The sequence below is a fragment of the Eubalaena glacialis genome, chromosome 3, assembly GCF_028564815.1.
Source record: "Eubalaena glacialis isolate mEubGla1 chromosome 3, mEubGla1.1.hap2.+ XY, whole genome shotgun sequence".
Lineage (NCBI taxonomy): Eukaryota > Metazoa > Chordata > Mammalia > Artiodactyla > Balaenidae > Eubalaena > Eubalaena glacialis.
Genome location: NC_083718.1, coordinates 166,491,050 through 166,512,548, shown reverse-complemented (window position 1 = coordinate 166,512,548; position 21,499 = coordinate 166,491,050). Strand labels below are relative to the sequence as shown.

Below are 21,499 nucleotides of genomic sequence, written 5' to 3'. Positions count from 1 at the left end.
GCCCCAGCTCAGGCCCTCAGAAGAGGCCTAACTGCAGCCTGGGAAGCTCCTCAGTGCCCCTCCCCAACCCTAACACACTAGCGTCACGGGAACCCAGGACACCCACTGAACACAGGGCCATTAGCTTTTGTTCTGCGTCCTCCTTCTCTGACCCTGGAATTGGGACAGTGGGGGCAGGGCTGAGCTAAACCACTGCACAAGGGAGGGGCTCAGTTGCCTCTAAGGTCAGGTTCTCAGGACCCCAGTTCCGACCCTCACAGCCCACAGTCATTCACATCTGTTCTGGAAGAGCGACTAATCTATGGGAGTTGTACAAACACCATCCTAACAACCAAGGGTGTCACACCCAGTTCCTGGCCCTAGGGATAAAGACTTTCCCTCTGCTCTCACCTGCTTGAGGAGGGGTCCAGCAAATACACATCTGCTCACACATAAGCTGGAGACTCCCTGATGTAACTACCTGTGCCTTCGAGGCTATATTCAAATAACAATAATCCCAACCCCTATCCTGGGTGACCACAGAAGTCCATCCCCTCGCTCTTGTATTTCTGAGCTTTCTGGGAAGTGTTTACATGTTCCTCTAACTCATTGCTGGCCACTCAGGGAGCTAAGTATGGTTGTGAGATTGTGGACTGTACAACTCTATGTACCATTCACATAGACTATGATGATCATATAACCATCTTTGTACTTCTTTCCATCACCACTGGCCGTCAAGTCCACTGACACCAGTTCAGGTTCTTCTCTCTCTCTCTCTCTCTCTTTTTTTTTTTTTCCAAAAGGCACTGATTACCCAAGGCAAAGAGGTGAATCCTTCCAAAATCAGAATTTGAGTTTTTGTAACACCTGATTCAAGCTGTCCATGCTCATTACTTGTAGACTTTTTTTTTGGTAGTGGGTATAAGCTAATTATTTTGTTGGTCACCAACCACAAGTAATTCATTTTTCAATTATGACTTATAAAGCGCCACATCACCTATAGAGTTTTTTGGTCCCTAAGCTCAGATGGCTGGTGTAACTTGTGTGCTACTTGCTTGCAAATTGTGATGATGCTGAGTGTGGATTGCGTGAGGTCACTTAGGTCTGATTGGTCCAGGCAAGTCAGGGATGGATGCACTCTCACAAGAGTGGAGTTTGTGGCAATCACTTTTTTGGTTTGTTTTTATGTGTGTGGTAAAATACACATAACATAAAATTTACCTTCTTCATCATTTTTTTTATCTTAATCATTTTTAAGTGTACAGTTCTGTGGCATTAAGTACATTCACATTGTTGTGTAACTAAAACCACCATTCATCTCTAGAACTTTCTTTTCATCTTGCAAAACTGAAACCCCTTACCCACTACACAATAACTCCCCATTCCTCCTGCTCCTTGGCCCCGGCCAACCACCGTTCTACTTTCTGTCTTTCTGAATTTGACTATCCTACATTATCTAAGTGGAATCATATTTGCCCTTTAGTGACTGGTTTATTTCACTTAGCATAATGTCCTCTAGTTTCCTCCGTGTTTTTGCATGTATCAAAATTTCCTTCTTCTTTAATGCTGAATTATATTCCATCGTACGTATAGACCACATTTTGTTTATCCATTCACCCACTGATGGACACTTGTGTTGCTTCCACCTTTTGGCTACTGTGAATAATGCTGCTAAGAACATCTTTGAGTTCTTGCTTTCAATTCTTTTGGGCACTTACCCAGAGGCAAAATTTTCTGGATAGTATGCTAATTCTATGTATATTTTTTTGAGGAATTGCCATACCGTTTTCCACAGCAGCTGCACCATTTTATATTCCCATTAGCAATATACAGAGACTCCAATTCCTACACATCTTCACCAACATTTGTTCTTTTCTGGTTTTGTTTTCCAAATTCTGATGAGGTCAGCCTCTGCTGACTGTAGGGCCTAGTGCAGGGAAAGGTAGGACAATCAGTAGCCTGGAGAGACTTTTGGAACAGGCTTCATATTTATGAAGAGCCTAAATTTTGTACTTTTAGTTCCAATGAGATTATATATAGGTTTGGGTTTTTCTTGGTATCACTATTAAAATAATTAATTTATTAATGGAAGCATTTAAATTATATCACATTTTAGGAGTTCCCTGGTGGCCTACTGGTTAGGATTCTGGGCTTTCACTGCCGTGGCCCAGGTTCAATCCCCGGTCAGGGAAATGAGATCCCGATCTGCAAGCCTCGAGGCGCGGCCAAAATAAATAAATAAATAAACCTTTGGAAAAAAACAATAAATTATATCACATTTAAAGCACACTGCTTTGGTATTAGACATTTTTTAATGTACCCTGGACCCTCATAGAAACAAAAGTGGCCTGGGCTCAGTCAGCCTCGGAGAGGCCCTGATTGGTGGCCCTTTAGAAAACACTAGTCTCGAGCTTCCCTGGTGGCGCAGTGGTTAAGAATCCACCTGCCAATGCAGGGGACACGGGTTCGAGCCCTGGTCCGGGAAGATCCCACATGCTGCCTGTGCACCACAACTACTGAAGCCCGCGCTCTGGAGCCTGTGCTCCGCAACAAGAGAAGCCACCGCAATGAGAAGCCCGCGCACGGCAATGAAGTAGCCCCTGCTCTCTGCAACTAGAGAAAGCCCACTTGCAGCAACGAAGACCCAACACAGCCAAAAATAAATAAATTAATTAATTAAAAATAAAAAAAGAAAACACTAGTCTCAACTTATGTTGTCATGCCTCTGTTCCCTTTTCTGTATATTCTTCCTTTTCCACCCCCTCCATGTAGGCCTTTATTCCCTCAGATGCAGCCTCTGCTCTCTGGCCCCTCATCTCCCATCATCTTGCCCACTGCCCCACGTCTACCTTGATACAACTAACAGTCCCCAAATCTTCATCTCTCAAACAAACTTTTCTCCCAAGCCCAGATATGTGCTTCCAACTGTCTAAAGTTGGTTCCCTGAAAATAGAATCTGAGGCGGAGCTCTGCAAGCAGGAAGTTTATTGGGGAGGGCTCTTGGGGTCAACATCAGTGGGGAAGGGGAGGAAGTAGAATTGGGCAGATGAAAGAACCTAATGGTCAAAACAAAAGCCACAATCAATCCTAAAATGAGTTCTGGAATGTGGTCCTGCCTTGAGCAAGGGTGCCTGGCCTTTGTATCCCCACGTTGGTCAGTCGTTGATGTTGGCTGCCTGGGAAGGCAGTGTGACCTTGGGCCAGGTGACTCTCTTAGCGGAGGACAAATACAGAGAGGGACTCAGCTGAGAACTCTCAGCCACCCACACTTCCAGAAACGGGGGAATGACTGTTTTGGCCCTGAAAGAGGGATCCGGGGGATGTACCACAACAGTCACCACTTGGACATCCTTGGGTACCTCAAAATCGATATGCCCCAGATTGAACTGAACCTGCTTCTTTTCTGGGTTTCTCTCATGTTATGACCAAACTCCTAGGCTTGTCAGGTCTGAGCCAGTTATCCTCTCTCACCATTACCCTTCATCCAACTGGTACTTCATTTCAGAGAGGGTATTAGACTTTGCCTAAAGTCTCTTGAATTCATCCCCATCTCCTCCTTTCCCACTATCACTGGCCTGGCTCAGGCCCTCACAACCTTATGGCTTCAATTGCCTTCCAAAAGGTTCAGTGGAAAGAGCCAGTTAGCACAGAATAGGTGCTACATGAAAGGTTTATTGGGATACTGTTTAAAAAAAGAGAGATACTCAACCTCACTAGAAATCAGGAAGGAAGGAAGGGAAAGAGGAAGGAGGAAAATTAAAATAACAGTTTAATAATATATAGTTAATTGTAGTATTATATATAACAATATGTAATATAGTTTATTAATTTTTACGTATACAATCATATCTAATATTATTAATTTGTATTCATTAAATTTGCAAAGATGTCTTTTTTTTTTTTTGGCTGTGCCACAGGGCATGTGGGATCTTAGTTCCCCAGCCAGGGATGGAACCCGTGCCCCCTGCAATTGAAGCACAGGGTCTTAACCACTGGACCGCCAGGGAAGTCCCTGTAAAGATGTCTCTGAAAATGACTTCACGATATCTCTCAAGAGCAAAAAAGACACTTTGATCCAGGAATTCTAACGCTGAGCATCTACCCCAAACACAGTTGACCCTTGAGCAGTGTGGGGGCGTTTCGTGGCGCTGACCCTCTGAGCAATAGAAAATCTGCATGTAACTTACAGTCATCCCTTCCTGTTCATGGTTCCTCTGTATCTGCAGTTCTTCATGAAGGGATTCAATCAATCACATGGTCCTATAGTATTTACTGTTGAAAAAAATCTGCATTTAAGTGCACCTACGCAGTTCAGACCTATTTTGTTCAAGGGTCAGTTCTAGTTTGAAATATGAGGGGCAACATGAGGGAAAATAGGAACAAAGATGTTAATTATAAGCATTATTCATTAGAGTGAAAAAAATGTTGGAGGCAACTTAAATGTCTAATAGAGGATGAGTTAAGTAAGTTGTGGTTTTTTCTATGTAACATTATAAAATCATTAAAAAAATAATGGTCAAAAAGTCTGTGCAACAGCATGGAAAGTGATTACTGCAAGGTTAAGTCAAAAAATTAGGATTCACCATGCTTATACATTATGATTGCATGTAAAAAAATACGATCAGGGAAAACAATCTGAAAGAAAATACACCAGCATGATAAGAGTCCTTGTATTAGAGAAAAGTCATGCCTGGTATCTTTAGCCCCTCTCCCCTCACCATAATCTCCCCCTCATTCTTAGATGTTGACAACATTGTTTTCTTAGTATGTAAAGTACTACAGAAATGCAACTTCAAGCCATCTATATGGAGCCATCCATAATCCTACAACCCTATTTTTCAAACTTGTAGTTGGTGGCCTTATTACTTTTATAATATGAGATGATATGATATATAATGTAATATAATTATGAGATGATATGATATATAATGTAATATAATTATAATATAATAAATTAAAATGCATCAGTATTTTTTATTGCTGGGTAACAGTCCATTGTATGGGTATGCCACATTTGTTTATCCACTTATCAGTTAATGGACATTTGGGTTGTTTCCACTTTTGGCTATTATAAATAATGCTGCTATGAACATTCGTATATGTGTTTTTGTGTGAATATATGTTTTCAATTCTCTTGGGTGTATATGTTCTAGGACGGAAATTGCTGGGTTGTGGAATCATGGTAACTCTATGTTTAACCTTTTGAGGAACTACCAGATTGTTTTCCAAGCAGCTGCATCATTTTACATTCCCACCAGCGGGTCATGAGGGTTCCAATTTCTCCACATCTTCACCAATATTTGTTATTATCTGTTGTTTTGGTTATAGCCATCCTTGTGGGTGTGAAGTGATTATATCACTGGGGTTTGATTTGCATTTTTCTGATGGCTGATGATGTTCACCATTATTCATTTGTAACCAAAAGCACTGTTTTTTTTTTAACAAAAGAAGGTTGAACCCCTACCATTATAAAAGTAATTCATGCACATTATTAGATATTTTGGAAACAGATTTTTTTAAAAATTAAACTACACCCAAATAGCACCATCTAGAGGTAACCACTGTAAATATTTCAGTGTATTTCCTTTGAATTTTTTTCCCTCTCTATTCTTTCTAGAATATGGTTGAAGTCATATAACATTTGCAATTTTGCTTCTGGCTTTTTCACCTAATATGATAAAATGGGGATTTTCCCAGCCTCTTCCTAAACATTACTAGATGTTACAACTTCCTTAGCCATTCCCCCATTGATGGACCTTGGTTGTTTCCAGCTGTATTTAATACTGCAAATAATGCAAAAATACAGTGTTTTGATATTGCTCTTTTTGATCTGTGTTCCATCTGTCCAGTAAAGCTGAGATCTTTCTCTTCCCTTTCAATCCATCCACCTCTTTCCAGAACAGTACTTGGTACAGAGTAAGACTTCTTTTTTTTCTTATTATTGAGAGATAATTGACATAAAACACTGTATAAGTTTAAGGTGTACAGCATAATGATTTGGCTTATAGACATCATGAAATAAGTTTAGTGAACATTAAGTTCACAATAAGTTTAGTGAATATTCATTATCTCATATGGATACAAAATAAAAGAAATAGAAACAAATTTTTCCTTGTGATGAGAACTCTTAGGACTACTCTCTTAATAACATTTGTATATAACATACAGCAGCATTAATTATATTTATCATGTTATACATTACATCCCTAGTACTTATTTATCCAATAACTGGAAGTTTGTACCTACTGACTACCTTCTTCCAATTCCCACCCCCCCACCTCTGGTATCCACAAATCTGATCTCTTTCTATTAGTTAGTTAGTTAGCTTGTTTTTAAAGTATAATTGACCTACAACACTATGTTGGTTCCTGGTGTGCAATATAGTGATTCAGTATTTCTGTACATTTCAAAATGATCACCATGATAAGTCTAGTTACCATCTGTAACCATACAAAGATATCACATAATTATTGACTATATTCCCTACACTGTACAGTTCACACTCATGAGTCATTTATTTTGTGACTGGAAGTTTGTGCCTCTTAATCTCCCTCACTTATTTCAGAGTAGACTTATTGAGACCTTATTACAGGTCAGGCACTGTTCTAAGCACTGGGTATATATCAATGCATTTAATCCTCACAACTTCCCTGTGACGTAAGTAGTATTATTATCATCCCCACTTTATACATGAGGAAGTTGAGGTGAAGAAGTTTGTCCAAGGTCATCAGCTAGAAAGGGACAGAAGTAGAATTTGAATCCAGGCAGCCTGGCCCCAGAGTCTAAACTCTTAACCTTCAGCCATACAGCTTCCCTATGATGGTGGAGGTAACGGGAATTGCAGATAGGATGACAGCCAACAGGGCTTTGGGGATGGGTTGGTCTCAGGTTTGAAATTTGGCACCCAAGCTCTGTCCCTTAGTTGGGAAGGGAAGGTCAGGAAGGCTCGGGAGAGAGAAGCGATTCAGGTGCAACTCTCAGGACAGGAGTTTCCAACGGTCCCCAGCCTGGCACCTTCCTATTAGCCCACAAAGCACCGGGGTGGTCTTTCTCAAATGCAAATCTGATCCTGTCACTTCCCTGCTTAAAGCTCTCTATTGCCCTTGGGATAAAACACCCAAGCCCTTAGCTGAACTGCAAGGTCCTCATTAGCTCCATCTCAACTCCCCACCTGGCCTCTCCTCTCCACCTGGCTTCTCCTTTCTGCCTCACTTGGGGTCCTGCACACTCCACCACACTGCATCTCACTCTTGTACCTTTTGGACCATTGGCCTAGAGAGCTCTTCCCTACCTCACCCCTACTCACCCCACTTTGGCCCTGCTCACTCTAAGTCTCTGCTTAAACACTCCTCTCTTCTAGAAAGCCTGCTCCAAACCCCTCAGACTGGACTGCTTTCCCCTGCTAGACCCACACTTCCCTTCTAACATTCACCACATTTCTTGTAATTGCTTTTCTTAAAAACAACAATCTTTTAATCATAGAAAATTCAAATATGAGAAAAAAAAGAGAACGTTTTCACCACACAACTTCAATTATTAGCTCACACCAATCTGGTTTCACCTGAACTCCCAACAACCTCCCTCCTCCTGTATTACTGTTAAGCAAATAATACAGATCATTTAATTTCATCTGAAAATGTTTTATTTAGCCAGTGTCTCTAAAAGATAAGGACTTTAAAAATATCATTATCATGCTTTTAAAAAGCTAATTAGGGGCTTCCCTGGTGGCACAGTGGTTGAGAATCTGCCTGCCAATGCAGGGGACACGGGTTCGAGCCCTGGTCTGGGAGGATCCCACATGCCGCGGAGCAACTAGGCCCTTGAGCCACAATTACTGAGCCTGCGCGTCTGGAGCCTGTGCTCCGCAACAAGAGAGGCCGCGATAATGAGAGGCCCACGCACCGCGATGAAGAGTGGCCCCCACTTGCCACAACTAGAGAAAGCCCTCGCGCAGAAACGAAGACCCAACACAGCCATAAATAAATAAATAAATTTTAAAAAGCTAATTATATTTTTTTCTTTTTTCAACGTTTTATTTTGAAAAATTTCAAACCCACAGAAAAGTTGCAAGAATAATTCAATGAACAAACCTAAATTTCTCACCTAATTCACCCATTGTTAATATTTTGCTACATTTGTTCGCTGAACCATCTGAGATTAAGTTGCAAATATGAGATTTTACCCCTATACATTTCTATATAGATTTCCCCCAAACAAGGAGACTCTTCCGTGTAACCATAATATGATGACCATATTCAGGCAATTTAAATAGATACAATAAAATATGTATAATACAGGGACTTCCCTGGTGGTCCAGTGGTTAAGACTCTGCTCTTCCACTGCAGGGGGCACAGGTTTGATCCCTGATGGGGAATTGGGATCTTGCATGCCTCACGGCGTGGCCAAAATTTTAAATAAATAAATAAATAAATGGTTAATTTTTGTTAAAAAAATATGTATAACGCAATCCATATTCACATTTTGCCAAACGTCCCAATGCTGTGCTTCACAGACATTGTCCTTTTTTCAGTCCAGTATCTGATCCAGAATCGTGCACTGCAGGTTTAGTTGTCTTGTCTCTTTAGCCCATTTAATCTGGAACAGATCATTCTTCTTTCATGACATTGATATTCTAAAGAGCCCCTGCCAGCTGAGCCTGACCTTGAATTTAGGTCTGTCCTGTGGTTTCCCTTCTGGTTCTTCATTCCTCAGATTCTGCATCTTTGGCAGTTGTGCTGCCTAGGAGATCGTGTCCATGTTAGGGGGTGGATGTCCATTTTATCTCACTATGATGACATTGATTTTGATTGCTTGATTTAGATGTCTTCTAATTGCTTTTCAACTTTTAAATGGTCTGGGGGTTTTTTCCTGCTAGACTGTGAGCTTCATGAGGGCAGAAGCCATGTCTGTTTTCTCCATCTCTGTATCCTCCAACCACAGCAGGTTTAAACTGGAAAGGTGCACCTACTCTGCGGCGGCCCCGTGCCTTTCCCTCGGTTCAGCCTCACTGCAGCCCAGGGAAGGACTAATTGAGATCTCAGATGAGGAAAATGAGGCTCAGAAAGACGCAAACCCCGTAACACAGTGATTTCCTCAAACTTCTCCCTGAGCTGTTCCCTCCCTTTTAAGACTCTCCTTTTGGATGGCACATGGGAAAAGCCCCCCATCCCCCTAAAAATTGGTTTCAATGGAAACAGAAATTCCCAAAAAGAAGGAAATGCATTAGCTGTCCAGGGCCTTGGGGCTGAGGGAGAGAGGTGGGAGGCCTTATTTGCATTTTTTCCATTAACAAGCTGGAGTTGAGCTAGTTTGCCTGGGGAGATAATTTGAGAGGGAAATCTTTGCATATTTTATTTAAAAGCACGCTGCCATAGGCGGGTAATAACGCAGAGTGTGGCGATTAGGTGAGGCCTGCAGCGGGCGGGGGTGGGGTCCTTTCCCTTCTCTCTCTATCAACCGCCCCGCCCCGCCCGTCACTGTCCCTCCCACCCCCAGCCCCGTTAGTCCTGGGAACCAGCTTCCTTAAAGGAACAGCCTCCTTAAGCCTCAGAGCCATGGGGCTCAAGCCTCAGTAACTCTTGACGTTTTCTGGCTGGCAGAGTCCAAGAGGGAGGTGAACTGCCCTGGGAGAAAAGAAGGATGGCAGGGGGTGGACAATAGAAAGGGGGCCAGTGTCCAAAGCTGAGACCGTAGCCCTGTGGTTCTAAGTGGTGAGGAGAGAGAAGTGGGAGGGATACCACCCCTATAGGGGGCTTTAAAAATATGAGGGAGATGTTTTGTTCGTCTCAATAAATGGGTAGGCAGTCCTATTGGTATCTCATGCCTAGGGGACAGGGCTGCTAAATTGGGACCCTGCATTGCCTAGGACAGTCCCACTCAAAGAATTATCCAAATGCCAAGGCACTCCCACTGAGCCAGTAACCCTCCCTGCACGCCTGAGCAACCCTTTCCTTTAAGTCCTGCCACATTGTTGCCGTGGGATTCAAGGCAGACCTGGGTGAGACCTGGGCAGTTGAGTGTTTAGTTGAAGGAGTAGGGTCCTTGCTCCATTGCAAGCTGTTCAACTTTGTGCAAGACACTTAGCATCTGTGACTGTCTGTTTCCTCTTCTATAAAAAGGCACACCATTGCTTACCTCCCAATGTAGTCATGAGAAAGCAATGGGGAAATAGAGGGAAAGGTTCTATAAACTATAAAACTCTGACCACATATAAGGGGATGTTATCACAATGGGGAGCAGAGCCATAGGCTGCTAATTTAGTAAGGGACTTCTGAGGGTAATTAACCTTCTCTGGGCGAAGTTCATTAGGCGTGATGTAGCCATTCAGACTCCCCATTCCCAAAATGCACATGTGCATGCACAAATGCACACACACAAACTAGAAGATCTCAGTAATAATTAGGGGAGTATCTGAGTGTCTCATATAAACGGAGTTTCATTATGGAGATCAAGGTGGTGACTGTACCTGAGACAAGTTAGGGGAGAGGAGGTCAGGAAATCAACCTAGAAGATTCTGCTCCTATCTGGGTGAGTTTTGGGGGTAGGAAGGAATTCAGGGGCGAGGGGGTTTGTGAGTCCTGGGAGGCCGTATGAGGAAGTGGAAGAGGTAGCACCTTCCCTTCCCTCCATTTTCCCATAAGAAGGAGGAAACAGGCATCTGGAGCATTAACTGTAAAGCTGTAGCATGAAGCAGACACCTGCTACCACGTCTCCCTCCCCTTTCCATCCCAATGGCAACTTCCCACCTCTTGCTCAGTTCCACTGAACTTAGTCCCAGGTGGGTCATGGGGATGCTCCCTATCTTAGAGAAACCTTTCTGGGTACAGACGAGCCGTTTCTCAGGGAAGGAGTCTGTAACCTTGTTTCTTTCTCGTAGGCATTTGAGGGGAAATGTGAGAATAGAGAGTACTGTGTCTGTCCTGCCAGAAATGGAACCTACCTAAAGAAATTTTGGCTTATTCACCTATTAAATAGGATAATAAAATAGGGTGAAATGGCACATAGGAAGGCTTGATACAGCTTGGTCATTCTTTTCTCACCTGTATCCCTTCACTGCTCTTTATCTCTACCTTGTTCCCATCCAGTTCTCCATCCTCTTTCCCATTCCCCACTCCCATCTCAGCTCCTTGCCATCCTGTCCTAGAGCACCCTCATTCACAACCGTTCCACTTTTAGGACCTCCCGTGGAAAGTAGTCCCAACCTTGTTAATACAAGCAACATTTACTTTTCTTTTTCTTAAATTATTAATAATCACAAACAATAAAGATTACCATTTCAGTAGCCTCCGTTAAAATTAGTTTCAAAACAGCATAAGAATTTCACTGTTTAGAAAACAAATGGTCAATTACTGAAATTAAAACATTTGCTTCTAGAAGGGGTAAAAAATAATATCAAGGCAAATTAACAAAACAACAACAACACATTGGGCTGTAAAATATTTTGCAATTTACAAAGCAATTTCAAGAGCATTATTTAATACTCACAGCAATCCTGTAAAGTAGATGGTACTTGCTTTCTTATCCCTTTCAAACAGATGAGAAAACTAAGGCTCCAAAAATTTAAGTGAATGTATCTCTTGTTCAAAGCCTAGTGAACTTGAAAACCGACTCTAAAGCCAGTTTTCTAAGGGGTACAAGGAAGAGGAAGGGAATAGGAATGGGGAAGAGTCAAAGGTTGGGTGGGGGGGGTGAGGAATGGGTATGAAACTGGGCATGGAGTAAGTGGGATGGGATAATATGTGCAGGACAGGATACTAATGGGAATGAGATTGGGATGGGGATAGGGTAGGAGGATATGAAGATGGTTATAAAGGCAGGTAGGGAGTGGTTGTGGGGCAACGTGGAGTTAAGGTGGTGAGAGCACTGATTCTGCAGCCAGACTGCCTTGGTTTGAATCCTGGCTTTGCCTCCTACCAGCTACGTGAATTTAAGCAAGTTGCTCAACACCCCTGACCCTCAATTTCTTCATCCGCAAAATGCAGATGATAATAGTATCTTTCTCCTAGGGATTAGATGAGCTAACACAGGTAAAGCACCAAGAACAGTGCCTGTCCTGACACAAAGTTAGCACTCTAAGAAAATACTCTTCTCCTACTCCCCTCTGCCTTCTCCTCTTCCTTCTTCTTCTTTCTCTTATTGCTGTTGTTGTTAGGACGATGCTTTGGGCTGAAATAGAGAAGTGAGTTGGGAAAGATGGTATTGAGAATGGGGAGAGGATGAGCTGGCTACGGGGATAGGAATAACACACGGATGCAAGTAGGAATAAAACTGGGGGAGGGGAATGGGGAGTATGGCATTGAAACCCACCAGACCCACCAGATAAAAGAAGCTTTGAACTTCTTCACAGGGGTTTGGACACAGACATATACATCTGTGTACACCTGCATGTTCTGGACTGAGCCTATGTTGTTGGGTTCCTGCAGAACCAAGTTTAGCTGATATTAAGCAGGGAGGGTCTTTTGCGGGAGTATTGTTGGTTCCCATAATGAAGCCCAGTGGCCTGGTGCAGAAGCCCTTTCTTCAGAGGACTGGCTTCTGGGGTTCCCGGTCTGTACCTATTACTACCCCATATACTCCCAAACTCTGAAGGTTCTCAATGTACCTGAAGACAGAGGCTTGTGTGGCTCACAGACAAGTGGGATACTTTACTGAGTTCATTATACTGCCCAGCATCCCAGGAAGTGATGTGATGTCTCAGGCCAACCTCATGAGAGCAAGCATTCATAACAGTTGTACAGGTAAAGCCTCGCTCCTCATTGCAGTTGCCGGCTCAGAGAGACTCCTCTGTCTCTTGGACAGTGCCCTGCTTCTGAACTCTCGGAGGCTCCTGGTTCCTGGGTCCCCAGGGTAAGTCCTCTTCACTTTTCCTAGGATGCTGTTTACCTACTTTTACTCATCCTCCAGGTCACATCCTCCACATCAGCTCCTCTGTGAACGCTTTCCTTTTTTTTTTTTTTTTTTTTCTTTATTTTCTTTTGGCCTCCCCCGAGTGGCTTGCCAGATCTTAGTATCTTAGTTCCCCGAACAGGGATTGAACCCGTGCCTTCAACAGTGAAAGCACAGAGACCTAACCACTAGACTGCCAGGGAATTCCTTGTGAACGCTTTCCTGATCATTCCCTTTGAACTTGGAAATCTTTTACTTCCCACCTATTGGAACATGTTTTAGAAAGTGCTTCCACAGCACCATGGACAGATTTGTATTAGCACTTATCACACTGCACTCTTATTACCCATGTCTGGGTCTCCAGGAATTGACTGTGAAGTTCCAGTGGGCTGGAACTGTGTCTGATTCATCTGAATCACCACTGCCTACCAGAGGGGCTGGCACATGGTAGACAGTAATAAATATTTGTTGAATATAGGAATTTCCTGTCTGACTAAGACGGGGGCTTGAGAGCGTCTTGGAAGCAGGTTCCTGGGAGGAGGTGTCTGGTGACAATGGTGACAGGAACAGTGTGACACAGACATGCTCACAGACTGTGGGGTTCTGAGCCCTCTGGGGATGTGGTCCATCCTGAGAGATCTGGGGCAGAGACAAGGGTGTCCAGCAGCCCTGAGGATTCATGCACCTGGAGTGGCCTCTGCAGCCACGGTGGCCTGAGGAAGCCCAAGGAAGGGCAGGACCACATCAGCTGGGGAGGAGCCCTGCTGTCCTGAGTGTGGCAGGCATAGTGTGGGCAAAGCTGAACCAGCATGCACTGTCTCTGGAGGATCTGGTTCCCACTGCCCTGTAGTTCCCTGGACCTTGGGGCTCTGAAGGATGGTTCTGTGAGGAACAAGGCTACTCAGAGATTTCATGAGAAAAAATCTCCATGAAGGCTCTTGAGAAACGTCTTTGTGGACTAGACAGTAACTTGAGAACAACAGACCCTGAGGAAAGATCAGGCCAGTGAGGATGTAGGAAGCAGTCAGAGAAGGCCTTGCAAACCAAGCTAAGCAATTGGAGAGCCTTGGAAAGGTCTTAAGTTGGAGGAGTCTTATGGAAGCCCACTCCAGAGCAGTGTGGTGAATGGAAGGGAGGGAGCCAGGCTAGGAGCCCTTCCAGTTTTCTGGGTGAGAGATGACAGTGGCCTGAACCAAGATGGGGAAGCGGCGGAAGGGACAGGACCTGGTGACGGGTGTGAGGAGTGACCAGGAGGACCAAGGCTTACACCCCAGGTGACTGAGTGGGGTGAGCAGGTTTGTGGGTGAGGAGATGAGCTCAGTTTTGGACATGGGAGGTTTGAGGTGCTGTGGGTCATCCGAGTGGAGCTGTCCAGTGGGCAGTTGGAGGCAGAGACGCTGCTGGAGTCCAGAGGATGGGCAGGGGCCAAGGCACGGAGTGGAGGAGATCCCAGGAGGAGTAGAGACAGGAGGTCCCAGGAAGCCCAGGGAGCATCAAGGTCTAGGGAGTTTCTTGCCCTGAGAGCTGTCTGATCACTGAATGTTGGGGGCCGGCCAGAGGAGTCCAAGAAGCATGAGTAACAACCCGGGTCCCCTCCAGTCCGCTAACTTGCACCCGCTCATACGTGTCCCCCTACGGTTCCAGTCCCACATCTATGCTCTCACTTGCAGGCCCACATCACTCGCACAGCCCTACATTCGCAGAAGGCGCACCCCTCAGCCCTCTCTCTCTCTCTCTTCCCTCCACAGTCCCACCTCTCCCTGCAGACCCTGGGGTTAATCCTTCCCCTCCCCCAGATTAGGGGCACTGCCCCTCTTTGTGCGGCCCAAGTGCCCGAGGCGAGAGACCTGGGAGGCTTGCGGCCATCCGGGCAGCTGAGTTGGGGAGGGCGGAGAGGGGCGCGGGGGAGGAGACACAAAACGGGGGAGGGATCCCGGCTGCAGCTGTCCCGCGAGGGGCCGGGACAAAGGGCCTGCTGGCGGGCCCGCTGGAGCCGTTTTCATGCTTGTTGGGATTAGGCGCAGGAAACGTCGCTCGCAGTCGTGCGGATCAACAGTCCCGTGAGCGCCGGCGCGTGGGGCGGGCTCGGCTCCACCCGCCTCCAGCTTTGCGCTGAGCCCTCGGCTCCAGGCGGCGCAGGGGTCCGGGGAGGCCGCCCCTTTGTCCGTGCCTTTCGGGGGACGAGCCCCGCCCGAGGACCGCTGGACACCAGCTGAACGCCGGCCTCCTGCCCTCTCCTTCCTCCCCAGCACGGAGCACTAGGGCTCCACCTTGCGCCCCATTATGGGGCAAGCTCACGGTCCCCCAAAGCACCGAGCCCCTCGGACTGCTCCCATCCCACGGCCCGAGCCCTCTTTCATCCCCGGTTGGTGAGGGGGGGGGGAAGGTACAGGTCCTTGGGGGACCTAGCCCCTCCCCCGGCCCTGACCTCAGTATGATGATTCCCCCTTTTCCCTGAGCCACCTCCCTCCTCCCGCCGGCCAGTCCCACAACCAGCCGAATCTCTTCTCAAATCTACTGGTGATAAAGAAGAGTGGAGCAAGTAGAAGATCGACCGCCTCTGAGCCTAGGGGTTTGGGAAGAGGAGCGGGGAAGGATAAGGTGTGGCTAGAAGCCTTCAGGCCTGGAGACGGCGGAGCAGACACATTTCTGGCTGTCCGGCGCTGGGGCTGGGAGAGTCTCGGGGGTCCGCTGGGGTGTGCAAACCACCCCCCACCCCAGGCTGGGTGCAGTTTTATTTCTGAGAGGGGTTGGGGAAGGAGGAGGAAGCACGCGTGTGGGTCTGTGTCCAGGAGTGTGTGTGTGTGTGTGTGTGTGTCTGTGCACGGGCGCAATGCGTAGGCATGGGGTCTAGTGCCCCTGTGTCTGTGGGTGCCTGGTGGGTGTGGGCATGTATATGAGTGTGGATTTGAGGTCTGATTTGGAACACCCCCATCTCATGCTCCTCACCACCAGCATCCCCATTAAACTCATAGGTCTGGGAGTCAAGGCCCTTTAGCAATTATTTTTAATATACAGCACAACTGCCCAGCTGCATCTCCTAGCTCTGATGACCTCCCCATCCTCTCCTAGTCAGATAGTAACAGCTGACATTTATGGACTCCTTCCTATGTGCCAGGCTCAGCTCTAAGCCCTTTACATGTGTAAACTTATTGAACTCTCACAAAATGCTGAGAGAAGCACTAACTGCCCCGTTTCACAGTTGAAAAAAGTGAGGCACAGCTAGTAAGTGGAAGATCCAGGACACCTGGGTCCAGTCTGCGCTAGGAATCACTATCCTTTGTTGCCTCAACTTCTACTCATTCTCTAGGCTCTTCTTCCTCCAGGAAGTTTTCCTTGATCAGGTGTTCAGAGATCTCATTGCTTTCCTGTTCTTGTTACCTGTTCTTGTTACCTGTTCATGCTGTGATTAGGAAGAAACACTAACACTGGGTTTGGGGTGAGGCCTGTAGGAAACAAAGGCTGGCAGACATGTCACAGGCTGCCATCAGGGGCCATTCAATCTCCTTAGAGATAGCCACTACAGATCTTTCTCCACTTACAATGGGGTTCCATCCCAGTAAACCCATTGTAAATTGACAGTATTGTGAGTAAAAAATGCATTTAATACACCTAACCTACCGAACATCATAGCTTAGCCTAACCTACATTAAACATGCTCAAAACACTCACATTAGCCTACAGTTGGGCAAAATCATCTAACATAAAGCCTGTTTTATAATAAAGTGTTGAATATTTCATGTGATTTATTGAATACTGTACTGAAAGTGAAAAACAGAATGGTTGTGTGGGTACAGAATGGTTGTAAGTGTATCAGTTGTTTACCCTGATGATTGTATAGCTGACTGGGAGTTGCCACTGCCCAGCATCCCGAGGGTATTGAGAGACTGACTATCATATCGCATATCACTAGCCTGGGGAAAGATTAAAATTCAGAATTCAAAGTAGGTTTCTACTGAATGCTTATCAGTTTTGCACCATCAAAAAGTAAAGTCAAAAAGTCATAAATCGGATTCTCCTAGGTGAGCTGGGGAGTGAATCTGGCATCTGGCCCTCCATCCGACACACCAGGGAAGAGGCACCAGAGACCATCTCTGGTTCCCATGCACAGGAGTCTTCTTCCTGGAGTAGAAATGGGCCAGAAGGAATGAGGATAACGAGAAGGATTAGTGAGGTACAGGGGATCTCCAGCCCAGACATTTGAAAAGAATTCAGAGCCCAGCCAAATCCGTGAGCCGCAAAAATTCTGTGGAGCTGCAGAGGATGGTAGCCCTCACAGCCGAGGACTGCAGCAACACCGGCTTTCAGAGTGATGAAGACTGCTTTGAAAACCAGAACACATCAGGAAATGACAACTCACTAAGGAGTAGAATTGTGCAAAACAGAGAGCAAGAAAAGGGCAAACGGGGGACGAGCAAGTCACCATTGAGCAGGATTCTCCAGGAAAGGACGAAGATGAGGAGGATGATCAAGAGACGCATCAAAAAGGGTGCCTGGAAAGGAAGTGTGGTCCAGTTTATGATTTTTGTAGGGAACACAAAACAACCGTTAAGTATATCATCTGGGGCATTTTAATAGCAAGTTACCTGGCTCTGGTGATTGCGGCCCGTGTGCTGAACTTTCGCAGAGCCCTTCCTCTTTTCGTGATCACGGTGGTTGCCATCTTCTTTGTGATCTGGGATCACTTCATGGCCAGATATGAGTCTCAAATTGCTCAGTTCCCCTCTCCTGGCCAAAGGCTTCTGGACAGTCATTTGTTCTGGCTGAAGTGGGTGATTTGGGCTTGCCTGATCCTGGGAGTTATTTTCTGGCTGGTCTGTGACACCACCAAATTGGGCCAACAGCAGCTGGTGTCCTTCGGTGGACTCATAATGTACATTATCCTGACATTTCTATTTTCCAAGCACCCAACCAAAGTTTACTGGAGGCCTGTCTTCTGGGGTATTGGGTTACAGTTTCTTCTTGGGCTTTTGATACTAAGGACAGAAACTGGATTTATGGCTTTTGACTGGTTACGGAAACAAGTTCAGACGTTCCTGGAGTACACTGATGCTGGCGCCTCATTTGTCTTTGGTGAGAAATATAAAGACCACTTTTTTGCATTTAAGGTCCTGCCCATCGTAGTTTTCTTCAGCACTGTGATGTCCATGTTGCACTACCTCGGATTGATGCAGTGGATCATTAAAAAGCATTCCTGTGTCCACATGGAAGCAGGAAGGAAGGAGAGAGGATGCAACAGGAAGTCCCCATTCTGAGGAGGGCACCACAGTCTCTGGTTGGAAGGACCACTACAAATTGGGACCATCAACCATGTTTGTTTGAGAGGTTGGATGGGTAATGCTAGTGACTGTGGGAACATCTCCTGTTGAATCTGTAGTTGCTTCTGGCAGTATATTTGTTGGACAGACAGAGTCTCCACTGCTGCTCCAACCATATTTACCATACGTCACCAAGTCCGAACTCCACGCAATCATGACCACTGGGTTCTCTGCCATTGCTGGAAGTGTCTTAGGTGCATATATTTCTTTTGGGGTTTCATCCTCTCACCTGTTAACTGCTTCAGTTATGTCCACACCTGCAGCATTGGCTATTTCTAAACTTTCTCGGCCTGAGACAGAAACGCCTAAAATAACCCTCAGGGAGCATCCTCATCCATTTCCCTGGTGGCGAACATCGCTGTGAATTTGATTGCCTTCCTGGCCCTGTTGTCCTTTGTGAATTCAGCCCTGTCCTGGTTTGGAAACATGTTTGACTACCCACAACTGAGTTTCGAAGTAATATGCTCCTACATCTTCATGCCCTTTTCCTTCATGATAGGAGTGGACTGGCAAGACAGCTTTATGGTTGCCAAACTCATAGGTTATAAGACATTCTTCAATGAATTTGTGGCTTATCAGAAACTCTCAAAATTGATCCATTTAAGGCAAGAGTGTGGACCCAATTTGTGGATGGTGTGCAGCAATATATGTCGATTCGTGCTGAGACAATTGCCACTCATGCTCTCTGTGGCTTTGCCAATTTCGGTTCCCTAGGAATAGTGATCGACGGACTCACATCCATAGCACTTACCAGCAAGCACTTCTGTAGACATCAACTGCCATCATGTTTTGGAGAATGCCTTCAACTCCAGCTCAGTTAGAAACACAACCAATGCAGTATCTTGCTGCCAGAGTCTACTGAGCAGCACTGTTGCCAGGGGTCCTGGTGAGGTCATCCCAGAAGGAAACCATAGCCTGTATTTGAAGGACTGCTGCAATTTGTTGAATCCACCAACACTAAACTGCAGTTGGGTTCCTAATGCATTTTGAGTTCAGCCACTTCTCCAACAGAACTCTAAGTACAGGTGCTGAATTTTCTGCTTTGGGGAGGGAAAAAAAAGCCATTTCCACAGATTGATACTTCTGTCATGGAATCAGCTTTAATTGGAAAGAAGGAAAACAGGAGTGAACACTTCAGTCTCCAGTCCCAGAAATGTTTTCTGTCTCAGAAGGAAATTCTAGAGACAATGCTGAGATGCTTTTTAATGAAATGCTTATCACCAATGCTCTTAATAGCATAAAGACTACGTTTTATGAGAAAACACAAACACTAATGACTGGAATAAAAGGGGATTCATACAAAAGAAAGAATGTGAAAAAGGTTTTGGAATACCTTAAGTAATTTATTTGTGTTTTCATTTTTGTTCATACACAAGAGTAATATTTTTTAATCCATGTGTAAATAGTTGATTTGTGTTTGTGTGGGTGTGTGTGTGTGTGTTGGTGATGGTGGTGATGATGAAGTAGGGACTCTTTATCTCCGAAGTACAATATACTAGGATATTTCTAATTATTTTTTTAAAAAATCATAAATCGGGGACTTCCCTGGTGGTCCAGTGGTAAAGAATCCACCTTACAATGCAGGAGACGCGGGTTCGATCCCTGGTCAGGGAACTAAGATCCCACATGCCACGGGGCAACTAAGCCCATGCTCCACAACTACTGAGCTTGCGCGCCTCAACTAGAGAGCCCGCGTGCCGCAAACTACAGAGCCCACGCACTCTGGAGCCTGCACGCCACAACTAGAGAGAAGCCTGCGCGCCACAAGGAAGAGCCCGCGTGCCACAAGGAAAGATCCCTCATGCCTCAATGAAGATCCCATGCAGCCAAAAATGATAAAATAAAATAAATAAATAATAAATAAATCTTTTAAAAAAATCATAAATCGAATCATCATAAGTCAGGCACCATCTGTACACAGAGCCCGATATATGCCACGCCTACAGGGCTTGGGAGCCCACCTACCTTCTGCAGTCTCCTTATCCCCGTAACTCCTCACACTCCTCCTCATTCCCACTTCACTCCCTGCCTCTCTGCACCCCAGGTTTTAATCCCATCCCCTCTGACAACACTTGATGGTGCAGACCTATTTGGGGTCCCTGGAGAGAAAGTTTCCATGGACCCAGACCTTTCTTCTCCCCAGAGGACCCAGCCCTGCACTACCTCCCTGCCAACCCCTTCCATGCTTCAGTCCTGTCCCTCGGGCCTGCTCAGGCCTCTGCTGTGTGCCTTGACCTGTGGGTCTCTGGGTCTCAGCCCCAACCTCATCCCTCATTCCTCCTATTAAGCAAGTCTCCTCAGGTAGGACCAGAAACCTGAGTTAGACTTCCCTGCTCCTGGTCATGGGGTTTCACTCTGGCAGGAAGGGGGAGGTGGCTCACTGGCTAAACCCCTCCCTAGTGCGTGAAACTTCCGCACTCTTCTCACTGTTCCAGGGACTAAGAAATCACCACCCAGTGACTTTAAAACAACCTCCCAAGTATAGAAGTCTCAGGCAACAAGACCTTCACAGAGGTCAGCCACAGCTCCCCCTCTCCTTGGCTGAGCGGCTAGTGCATTAGTCTTTTGGATGCAAGTCTTATCTACCTGTGCAGGCAAGACTTGCTCAAGGGCAGGGCTGGCACTGTAGGGCCTTGTGCAGGGGGGCCTTGATTGTTTTAATGCATACAAAGCATCTTCAGACCCATTTCCTCGTTCAGTCTGTACAGTTGCCACAGGCAAAGAAACAGAGGCAGTCTAGACAGTCTCTGGACCAGGTCTTCCCCACACAGGTACAACAGTAGCCTCATAGCTTCCCGCAATCAGGCCTGATGGCCAGCGTGCCTGATTGGAAACAGCAATTATTGGCTGGGTCAGCTCATCCACTGGGGTCCTGCCTCAGCATCCTGGCCCCAAACTCTGCTGGCCTGGCTCCAGCCCTGACTCCCTGCTCTTGTCAAGCTCCTTCCCTAACCCACCACCACACCAGGGGCTGGGTCTGTCCCTAAACCCAGGATTGGCAGGGCTCCTGTCAACATGCAATTCACCACACTTGTTCCTTGGTCTGGCTTTCATCTTTTTCTCAGCTCAGAAAGCTCTCTTATGGAGAGGAATATTAGGCAGCTTTATTTTTTAAAAGGCTTTTTAAAATGATGTCTTTTAGTGGCTTCCTTGGTGGCGCAGTGGTTGAGGGTCTGCCTGCTAATGCAGGGGACACGGGTTCGAGCCCTGGTCTGGGAGGATCCCACATGCCGCGGAGCAACTGGGCCCGTGAGCCACAATTACTGAGCCTGCGCATCTGGAGCCTGTGCTCCGCAACAAGAGAGGCCGCGATAGTG

At 46.0% G+C, this 21,499-nt stretch overlaps 1 protein-coding gene across 1 annotated transcript in view; it reads left to right on the top strand.

The window, feature by feature from the left end:
- The window catches only part of LOC133087218 (solute carrier family 28 member 3-like), a 60,394-nt gene extending 41,222 nt beyond the window's left edge, over positions 1-19,172 (top strand). Inside the window, 9 exon segments of the mRNA XM_061184021.1 lie at positions 12,741-12,825; positions 14,883-15,026; positions 15,114-15,233; positions 17,056-17,266; positions 17,269-18,060; positions 18,188-18,496; positions 18,499-18,801; positions 18,804-18,942; positions 18,944-19,172. Coding sequence (XP_061040004.1) covers positions 12,741-12,825; positions 14,883-15,026; positions 15,114-15,233; positions 17,056-17,266; positions 17,269-18,060; positions 18,188-18,496; positions 18,499-18,801; positions 18,804-18,942; positions 18,944-19,172 — 2,332 coding nt within the window.
- Positions 19,173-21,499: the final 2,327 nt, after the last annotated feature.